The 10,854-nt window shown below is 45.1% G+C and overlaps 1 protein-coding gene across 1 annotated transcript; it reads left to right on the top strand.

The window, feature by feature from the left end:
• The first annotated feature begins 286 nt into the window (after positions 1-286).
• On the top strand, positions 287-6,188 carry atxn1l (ataxin 1-like). Its single transcript, XM_080458773.1, has 3 exons — positions 287-460; positions 2,480-3,676; positions 4,583-6,188. The coding sequence occupies exons 2-3, from the start codon at positions 2,603-2,605 to the stop codon at positions 6,056-6,058; spliced, it is 2,550 nt and encodes an 849-aa protein (XP_080314899.1). The 5' UTR covers positions 287-460; positions 2,480-2,602; the 3' UTR covers positions 6,059-6,188.
• The last annotated feature ends 4,666 nt before the right edge of the window (positions 6,189-10,854 follow it).

Here is a 10,854-nt window from a genome sequence, read left to right as displayed (position 1 = left end):
TATAATTATCTCAGAGTAATTCAAAAGTTTATTCAAGATGATACAAATTCACAATGTTTAGATAATGTATATTTTTCCTCATGGAGATAAATGTTCATAAATAAATTGTCTCAAAACCATAACACGCATGTTGTTATAATTAAATAATATAATTTTGTGTCTTGCGTGGTAAATTTTCGTAGAATTAACATCTTTATTCAAACTAAGAAGTAAAACATTGAAAACGGTGCACGTCTGCTCCGGCGCGTACTCGAAGTACAGTTTCCCGGGCGGCCGCGCGCTCGATGTTCATGCGCGGAGGAACAACAGGAAGTTGAGCGAGCGTGTTGACGTCATTGGTGAGCGCCTCTGCTGGCCTTCGAGGTGGGCTTGACTCCTCAGCCCCGATTTCTTCACCAGTCCCTCCGCATATCAACTGTTACTTTCCCGGAGAAACGCCGGTCCGAGATGACATTTGGAGGTACGTGCGCTGGGCGACACGAAGCGGAACCGCGTGTTCGAGACTGTTCGCAGTGAGTGGAGTCGAACTGGAGCCAGTCTATGGAGCTGTTAGCCGCCAGCTAGCCTGAAGCTGTGGGCTGCAGCTCTGTGGAGGACTGGACACAGACCCAGCCGGACACTCGTACCGCATCACATGCCCGTTCATCTCGCTTTCCACGCTTATAGTCTGCGTGCGAAGTGTCACACTGTCACTTCTCCGTGCAAACGGCAAAAGTTGCAGTAGAAACAGCCTGCTAACGTTAGCAGTCAGTCAGCAGCTAACGGTAAACAGTGAGAAGTGTAGCGGGAGCAGGAAGAAAGTCTTACACTCGGTTTTAAAAAGCAGGTGTGTGGTTTGATGGAGCTGTATGTGCCAGGCTTGTGTAGAAGTTTGCAGAGTCTCGATCAGAGGTTGGTAGAGAAGAAAACCGCTCTCCAGCGAACTCTTGTTATAATTCAGTAAATCCGCTACATGGAAGAAGTCCAACAATCCAAGTTCAGGCGTTTCTCCTTTTCTCAATTTGATCCATTAGGGCTTCTATGTTTCACTCGGCTTAAGCATGTGTAGGAGGTAACATAGAAGTTGTAAACCAATGCCAGAATAATACTAATTCATAAAAGTACTGGAAAATGCAACAGTCTGACTCAGCATTTTCAATCCACTATCGAGAACTCCTCAGTCAGATCTTTCTGTAGCTGTTTCAGTTCTGGAAGCGTACAACCTGGATCGTTACTCCCTAATAAGGCCATCCATCCATTCCTGTACCCACCTAATCTGCTGAAATTAGGCCATGGATGGAAACTACTTCTCCCTATCGCATACCTCACATTCATCTTTTCTTTGGATGAGTCTTGCTTGCTTATTTCTTCCTTCTTTAGGGAACTTCTTCTTTTTCTTTTATATCCGTAATACATGCAATCTTTTCATTCACACATGGAGTAATGTTTGTTTGTTTTTTTTGTCACATTTGTTGGAGTCATCAAATTGAATGCCCAATAAGAAATATTAAATTGGCGATTCCTGTCATATGTAAAGTAGTGTAATTGATGTTTTTTTTAATTGTCATAAAATCAGTATAAATATCAACAGGTTTTTTTTTCCCTGTTTAGTTTTTGAAGCCATAAATGTACATGAAGTGAATGTAGATGAATGTGTGCTGAAGCATCTACTTATAAGTGACAAGCAACAGAATTACGTCAATGTGATTGAGGAAAGGCAAATTGCTGCTTGGGAAAATGTGGTTACATCTCAGGTAGATGATGTCTGTCAGTTGAAAGATGAATTTCTTCCCCACAAATATATTTTCAAAGAACATGGTAGTAGGCAGTGGTGGCCTGGTGGTTAGGGAAGCAGGCTTTGGATTGGAAGTTCACAATGTTTGATTCCCACAGTGGACAGGTCACCACTGGCTCCCTGAGCATGACCCTTGACCCCTGTCATCGTAGTGTGGCTGTCCACTGTATTCTAGAAATAGGATAAGTCGATGCAGAAAAAGTATTTTCCCCAATGGGATTGTTTAGTCTTAGTGAAAGAAAAATGTTCATTCTTTTCATTAGAGCCTGGGGTAGAGCTGTTCTGTGAAATGAGAATTAGTGTTTAGGTTTTGCACATTGTAAAGTTGACATGACAGCCAAAACAATGCTGACATTGAATTAGAGGGAATGATTTTTAGTTATTTTTAACTTACCAAAGAGCTGACTTCTAACTATTCACAATTGTTTTAATATTCAGCAGGGACCAAGTTAGTAATTCCCACAGTATTGTTACAATCATGATTTTCATGTTCAGAGTCCAAATTATTTTTGATGTATAATTTTTTTCTTTTCACTTTTCTACCTATTCAGAGGCAAATATAATGTGTTGCTAATCATAAATATTTCTTGATGAAACCATTTTTAAGTTAAGATTTTATTTTTTAAATTTGATCTCATTCATATTAGTACTGTTTGAATAAATAAAACAAAGTGGTGACTTGTTGTTTTAACTTTGTTTTTCCAGGTGAACTGGCAGACGAGGTCAGCCCGGTGATTTCAGAACTGGTTCCTTCACGGGCTGGCTGGCTGGCAAGTTTCAGTTCCTGCGCAGTACAGTAAGAGTTCCTGCTTAGTCAGACGGATTGCAATGAAACCAGCTCAGGAGCGTAACCAGGAGTGCCTACCTCCAAAGAAGAGGGACCTCCTAGTCAGTAACAGCAGTGGAACTGGAAGCACAGGGGGAGGTGGGGCTGCAGCAGGAGGTGGGGGTGGTGGGGGTGGTGGTGGTGGTGGTGGTCCTGGAGTTATCAGCGAGAATGAAGTGGTTTCTATCCAGAACTCTGCAGCCAACAGTAACACTCAGGGAGGGACTCAATCTGGGGACTGGCTGCGAGCTCAATCTGGACTTCATTATGGAGTGGATAGTTCGGACAGTGTACCAGCGGTGCCCGTTGACCAGTACAGTATGCTGTACAAAGTGGCCCTTCCATCTGTTACCTACTCGCCCACCAGTCTGCACCCAGTGTTAAGCCACATCTCTCCAGCCTACACTGTACACTCTCCTCTCCTGCAGCATCCAGGCCTTTCCTATCCTCCTCTTGGTTATGCACAGATCCCTCATTCTTCTCTCCAGTTTGTTAGCTCCCCATATGCAGCTGTACCTTATGCTCTACCCCCTGGCTTTGTACCGGGATCATTAATCTCTCCCTCAGGCTCCATCCCTCAGCCCCACACTGTGTCCCACCTGGTTCCCTATCCATCTGTCATACAAGAAGGCGTTGTTTCCCCACCTCCTCAGGCCCAGGTAGCTGCTCATACTTTTACCAAAGTGTCAGCTTCAAGTGGTGTTCCACTGATGCTGCCTTCCGAGCAAGCTGCCCAGCAGCACCTGAGCACTGTCGGGGTTCTGCCAGCGACAGATCTCGGCTCTCGGGGGATGCCGGTCTTCTACCACCCTCAGATCACCAGGCCTGCCAATGCCAGCAGAGACTGCCACAGTTCCCATCAGGAGGGTGAGCCCGAGATGAATGGAGGGGATAAAGAGCAGGGATCCCGGGAGGTTGTTCAAGACTCGGTCTACACTGCCAGAAACACACGCATGCTGCAGGCAGCGTCCAGCTCTGCAGCACAGGAGCACAGCCAAGACAAAGTCATGCTGAATCGACGGTTGGAAGAGAGAAGCTCACCGGGTCAGCGCAGCACTCCAGACAGTGACCTGGAGGTGAGACCCACTGATTCTTGTTTGATTGTAATAATGCTGTTTTAGCAGAAAACTTAAACAAGCAACTGTTTTACATGTTAGGGGATTAAAAATAACCTTAGCTGTGAAATTAACCAAATTTAAACAATATTTTTTCATTTGTGATCATAAAATGTGCAAGACTGTGTTTCATGATGCAGCATCCCTCCCCCACACTGACATCGAAATCACACCTGCCAACAAGGTTTGCCAAAGCAAAGACGTGTTCTCAGGAGCACTCTGCTAATGTGAAAGGAATTAAATATCCTTCAGACAAAACAGTAATTTCAGAGCACTTCTAGTGAAAGTGGTTTAAAGGCTTCTAAGTGTTTGTCAGATGTTTGAATAAGCTGTTTGTTCATAGGATTAGTCACAGTTGTGCTGGTGGTTTTGAGTTTGACGTTGTCTTTAAGGCCCACTGAATATCAAGACAGAGTGAGACAGGCTCCTGAAATATCTGTGTCTCCGCTATGTACCTATATTTACACGACTTACAGCCTTGACTTTATTGTCTCGTGTGGGTGTGGGTGGGGGTGTTCAAGAAGAAACGCTGTAAATGCTCTTGAGCTTCTTTCAGGGAATCATACTTTGTTTGAGAAATGAGTAGAATGATTTCATTGTGTTGGCTGGAGTCACTCATGACTATTAGCGAGTTATATGTGAATTGACTGCTCTTGAACATAATTGGGATAGCTTTTTGAAAACTTTGTTTTCTGTCAGAATGCATGTTTATTGCTTGATTTAATGCCTTTGAAGAGAGGTTAAGGTTTTGAAATGCATTTATTTTAATCTGCACATACTGTATGCTGACTTACAACTTTAAGCTGCTAAGAGAACGATGCCTCGTTACATGTGATAACGATATCTTGTGTTTTACTCGGCTGGCAGGTGCAGCAGGTGGTTGGTCGTTTGGCCTTCTCCAGCCAAAGCGGTGCTGCAATACGGAAAGAAGTCTCCTTTGCTCCCTTGAACCTCTCTCAGGGTGGCCAGCGAGCCAGAGAGGCCCACGCAGAGAGCATAGGTGTGATTTCAGGCCGGACTGCATACATAGCCCAGCCAGCGAGTTACAGTGATCCCAGGGTGTCTGGTCTCCAGCAGCAAACAGGACAACCAGGCCATGCTGTCATGCTTGCCAATGGACAGCCAGTTCTTATTCCTCTAGAGTATCACCCACACCAAACACCACAGCAACACTACCCAGGACAGGCTAACGATGTCTCTGCCAGCCATGCCTCTACCACCATGGCCTCCACTAACCTAAGCTTTAAAGCCTCTGATTCATCAGCCAGAGTGTGCCTCCCTGAAAGGGCGGAGCCAATCACAGCTCAGCAGCAGGGCCACCCGCAGGCTCCGGCCCAGCCTGCAGCCGACGTGACTCCGACCATAGCTCCGAGCCTCGCTCCTGCCCCGACTCCCTGCAACCCATCCCACTTCATGAAGGGAGCAATTATTCAGCTGGCTACCGGAGAGCTGAAGCGTGTGGAGGACCTGCAGACTCAGGATTTCGTACGGAGCGCTGAAGTAAGCGGTGGACTCAAGATCGACTCCAGCCTAGTGATGGATATTCGTGCCAGCCAACAGAGACCTGGCCTCGTGTCGCTTCATTTTACCGTAGGCGAGCAGCAGAGCAAAGTGACCATCGACGTGCCCCCAGAACACCCATTCTTTGTGTTTGGCCAGGGATGGTCGTCCTGCAGCCCTGAACGCACAGCCCAGCTCTACGGCTTGGCCTGCCATCATCTGCAAGTAGGAGACATGTGCGTGTCCATCACTCTGCAGCAGCAGCAGCAGCTTCAGTCTCAGCAGCAAAAACAACTACAGCACCATCATTCGCAGCAGCAGCAGCAGCAGCAGCAGCAGCAGCAACAGCAGCAGCAGAACCTGTCCAGGACTTTGAGTAAAGCCAATTCTGCATCTGGACATGGTCACCAGCTCATGGGGCCTCCTGCCCCTCAGCAGTCACGTCCTCAGTCTCACTTCAGGATCGATCGCATCCACAGAGAGAGACAGAGGGATGGAGAGAAAGATGGGATCGATAAAGAGGAAGTCGCACATTTAGGAGTTATTGGGCACACTGAATCACCAGTAAGACCAAGTCGGACCTCTGCAGAGCACCCGAGGAGCCACAGCAGTTACCACTTGCACACAGAAGGCTCTGCTTTCGCGGAGGCAGGGATGGGAGCGATGCAGGCAGCCGCCAGTGCCTCTCAGAGACGCTGGTCTTCACCAGGCCTCCAAAGATACAGTATGAAGGGAGACGAAGGGCCACGCCCTCAGATAATCACCTCCGGCCATTCAAGACCTTCTTTCATCCCCCAGGAGGTCAAACTGTCCATTGAGGGGCGCTCTAATGCAGGGAAGTAGCATTACATCTGGTAGCAAATATTAAGAGACTGCCACAAGTAAGAATGAGTCTGACAAGGTGAGAAAGGGGGGAAAAAAGAGTGCGAATGTAGCCTCAGAATGTTTGAGATTTTGCACACCTAGAATATACAAAAAAAAAAAAAGACAAAACAATTGTCTTTCTGTTGACAAGGTCTGATCTGGTTTGGTTGTAAATTGGCCAATAAATGCAAATGTTTGGTTTGCTAGCCAGTCTGAAAGGGACAGGAAAAGCTGAGTACAAAGTATGTAGCTGGTGAAATGCCTACCATAGTCTTTACACACTGCATTTCGATTCCTCTCTTCATCATCTCCTCTCTCTGCGGGTAGTTGGAAGTTGCCATTGCTTTGAAAACACTCTAGCTTCCCCTTTGACTAAATTGTCTCTTATAAATTGCAGATAGCAAAAATGTTTGCATCACACAGTGAAGCTACCAGCTCTGAGGGTTCAAGTGTCTCAGCAAAGATCACAGCCAAGTGATTTTTTTCTTTTTTTCTTTTTCTGCACTGTTAGGATCCTGTTTCCATCAGAAGCGTTTACCCCAAAAGAGTAGAGTTGCTGACATCAGCATCTTTCGTGGTGGTGTTGGCACTGTTGCTGCTGTCCGTGTAGCTTACATTATGCTTCTCCAGCAGGATTAGAAAGCCTCTTGTCAGCAGATACTCGCTCCTTTCCTTCCTGTTTTTACTTCGATACAATTTTTGGATCTTCTCTCAATCCGAGTGTGACATGCTCCACTTGTCTTGCAATCAAATTGTGTTGAATCAATCAGTTTGTCTTCAAGCAATTTCCTCTCCTTATGATCTGGTGTCATAAAGCAGTGATAGGCCGCGTTCATGTATGTGCAGACGGTGTCAAATAAAGGAACAACTCACCAAGCCTCTCAGTGACGGAGCGGCCTCAGTGACGTTGCTGCAAGGATAAACACGTCTACCTAAAGAGCTTCCCGTTTCTGGCCTTTCCCTGGTGGTGGAGAGCACCGTCTCTCGCTCATTGGACTGAGCTAATTCAGAGGCCATAACGCAGCAGCTACCCCATCTTCATATGTTTTCACATTCAGTGACCCTTCTAACACTGTGGAGGGGAACAACCACTGTGATCATGATAGAAATGCTTTATCACAGGTCGAAGGTGATTACTCAGAACAACCTCCACTCGTATATTTAGGGATCCGGCTTTTCAGACTAGAACGTTGTGAAGGTGGCATTAAGATCACAGAGGGGCCCAGACAACTCCTCTTTCTCCAACATATCTCCCGGCTGAGCTGTCTCCAGTTCAGCAGGGGGAATATATATAAATATCCAGTTGGTCTTAAATTGACTTTGGGGTGACGTCTGAGTTGGCTGCGTGGTAAATTTCCAACGGTGTCCACGTGTTTATCATCTGGCTCTTCTCTCTACGGGGTGTACACTTCTCACAGACTCAGTGCTGAGCCACGTCGGTAAAATATCCCCAGAAATTAGAACTGCTGGAGAGGAACAATCAGTCGGTTTTTCCTTTAATTTGTTACCAATTTGTATGTATGCATTTATTTATTAGTGCCCCCCCCCCCCCAGACCTCAGAGCTTCCCTGTTCAGACTGATGGATATTAAAGCAATCATCAATGACGGGCACAAAAGCCGCACGATGCGATCTCATTGTTCTGCGCTGAGGCTTCATCCTAAGTTACCAAATTAATGCAATAGCTGCTTTCTTCTATTATTAATTTTTAGCAGGATTTCCCCCCCCCCCCGCTTTGTGCCGACCTCCCTTAACACCCCTTGCTGTGGGGCTGGTATACATCGCTATACCTGTAAAGTGGGATCTGTCACGTTTTCCTGAATGACGGAGATGCGCAACTCATTTCCAGTGATTCGGTAGTTTTACACAAACGCAGGGCTTCGTCAAACCCATAGCTGTCCTTAATGAATCTCCTTTGTTCTCCTTCTCACTGATATTCTTCTATCTGACGTGGATTTTTAACTGAGAGTGCATCTTCAGAACCCCCTTCTCTGATTCATTTGAAATAATTCTCTGGTTCTTTTCTTCTTGGTCTTCTAGATTCAGATCCCATTTGCTTCTTTGTTTTTTGTACCAGCGTTTCTTTTGTCCAGTGGATTGTACGATTGTCGTGTATTGCACATATAGCAGATGTCATCCAACACTTACTGACCTTGAAAATAGGAATCGCAGTAGAGTAAATGTTTATTTTTTAATGAAGGGAATACGTTTGAAGTATTGTTGTTGGTGTTTTGTGGTAAGAGAGAAAGAAGAAAAAAAACTGACTTGCATTTTTAACTCTGTTTACAAATTAGCCAAGATGAATGCTGCAGTTTATTCTTTCTGACGTACTTTTTACTGTTTGTCACTGAAAAAAAAAAAAAAGCCAAAAGGGTGAGATTGACAAGTGCAATTAGACCACATATAAAATCATCCCGAGGTTTCTAATCAGGCTACATTCCTCATGCAGACATTCCCATCTACAAAATGTGTATCATCCTACAGTACCTGACAGATTCATGCATTTTCTTCCTCAGACAGGAGCAACAGGAAGTTAGTCTTCAGCTGTAAAACCAACCTGTCCATCAGGCCCGGGCAGTAACGTGAAGCGTCTGTGCGTGTGAATCTTAGTGGTTGATCAGGCAGCCTGACATTATATCTGCTGTAGAGGAGCCATGAGACTCTCGTCTCACTGCTTCTGCTGTTAGGAGACGCTTTCAAGCGGAGATGGGCAAAATGGTGGCCTGCGTAATTTGGAGGATCCTCATTTTAACCGCGATCGAACCAGGTATCAATTGATAACGCACCTAATTGGAGTTTATTTATAAACTATTGAATGCATGCACGTCGTATAACATGAGAGGCGCCCATGTTAATGAAAAGGACTAATCACCAGTTTAGTTAGTTTCCCTCACACTGATCAAAGTTGCCCCTCTCAGCTTTAAAGGAGAGGCTGACCTTGAGCTATTCTCCAGGGGGGGGGGGGGGGGGGGGGGGATACAGTCGACATGAGGAAGGCTGTTGATCCTGCATTAATTAGACTGAAAAAGTGAGACAAGATTTTTTTGAACGCTCTGTTTCCATCCCAGTTAACACATTTCGTACATACTCGCCACCGTTCAGCTTTGTTCACGCTGTAAGCAATATACTGAAGACCTGAAAACATTTCACACAGTCTTGGCATCCTCTATGCAGTAACCTCAGTATTGTACCCCTCTCTTTGTCTTACGTGCGGCTCTCCGGGGCGGCGAGGCAGGTTGCCCGATGCAGTCGTTCTATGCTGATGTCTGTCTGTGGGACTTTTGCTTTAAATGACCCTCGATGTTTAAGAAATGAATTTATACAAGTGTTTTGCTTTCCGTTTTATGCTCCTTGTCTTTATAGCACAGTGCTGAGTGACAGATCAGTAAACGTTTCTTTTCTTTTCCAAAGCCACAGATTCGAAGCCAAATCACTCAAGATGAGTGTCACTCAGATTTTGATCAGTTGTTTTTTTTGGGGGGGGAGGGAGGGGGGGGCAGGATTGCCAAAGCCACTTCAACTTTGTGTTTTAGGTCAAGATGTGTTTGGGGGGGTTTGATTTGGTGCGAGCAGTGCCACCAGTGACTTTACCTCCTGTTGACTCACAGCAAAGACCACCCCCGTGTTACCGTGAGCCTCTTTCAGGTTTTGCCCTCGACTCAAACCAAGACGTGTGATGAATCTCCTTCACACCACTGATAGTCTGTTGCTGTAAGTAATTGCACTAAAAAAAAAAAAAAAGCAAAAAAATAAAAGCCCTCCTTTACAGTGTTTTGAATCTGTTGGTAAATTGAAGCGTTTCGAAATGTAAAGCACACAGAATCATGGAGAAATCATCGGTTGTGTGTTTTTGTAGATAGATGTATTTTTTTTTTGTACAGATAGCTTTGACGATGCTTGTCGATAATGCCTTAAATTACTGCTTTGTACAATGTGAGGAACTGAAAACTTTCTGGCAGACTGCTTTCCCTGTTCAGGTTGTACAAGAGCAAATCAGACGTGTGGAGCCTCGACACTCTCGTTCTGCTCATCAGCAGCCATGTTTGAGGTCTCGAAGGGTCACAGGAATGAGATCCCTTTGGATCAGACGTTCTCTTTCTTTTCTACACTGTTATGTTTTTAATACGTTCTATATGCTCACACCTGAAATTCAACTCCCATGTTTTCAGTTTATGGAAGTGAAACAGATTGACGCTCTTCTCTGCACTTTTTGTTTGTTTTTCACAAGACGACGCCAAGAGTGTCGGCTCTGGGGCGCCATCCATCAGTTCCACACATGCAGAGACAGACACGCACACATCTGTTTTGTTATCGTTGTTGCACAAGAGCTGTAGGTTTTTTGTTTTGTTTGTTTGTTTGTTTTTTTAATCACTAGAATTACTGGATTGTGTTTGATGTCTTGTGCTCTGTACCAGTCTGGACAACAGGAAGTGGGCTTCGAACAACTGGATAAATCACATTTCCCGGGGTGGTAACGCAACGATGGATCATGTTCCGTGGCGTTGCCAGGGGGGGGGGGGGGGGTGTTACTGCGGGAACTACTTTTCCATTAATCCAGTGTTCAAAAGTGAAGTTAGGATGGTTTTGGTCTCGCTGATGTTGAATTTCATCACGAAGATGGTTGAAAGTTTTAAAGAAGTCTGTATTTTCAGATTTGACATTGTACCTTTTTTTTTTTTTATTCCGCACAAGGTGACACTGCTTTTCATGTAACGCGTTAACAAAAACAAAACAAAAAATGCTTCTTTTTTTTTTTTTTTTTTCTTCAAATGCCTA

The sequence above is a fragment of the Lipophrys pholis genome (genome assembly GCF_963383615.2).
Source record: "Lipophrys pholis genome assembly, chromosome: 2".
NCBI lineage: Eukaryota > Metazoa > Chordata > Actinopteri > Blenniiformes > Blenniidae > Lipophrys > Lipophrys pholis.
Note: the sequence above shows the minus strand (reverse complement) of the source record. Positions and strands in the feature narration are given on the sequence as shown.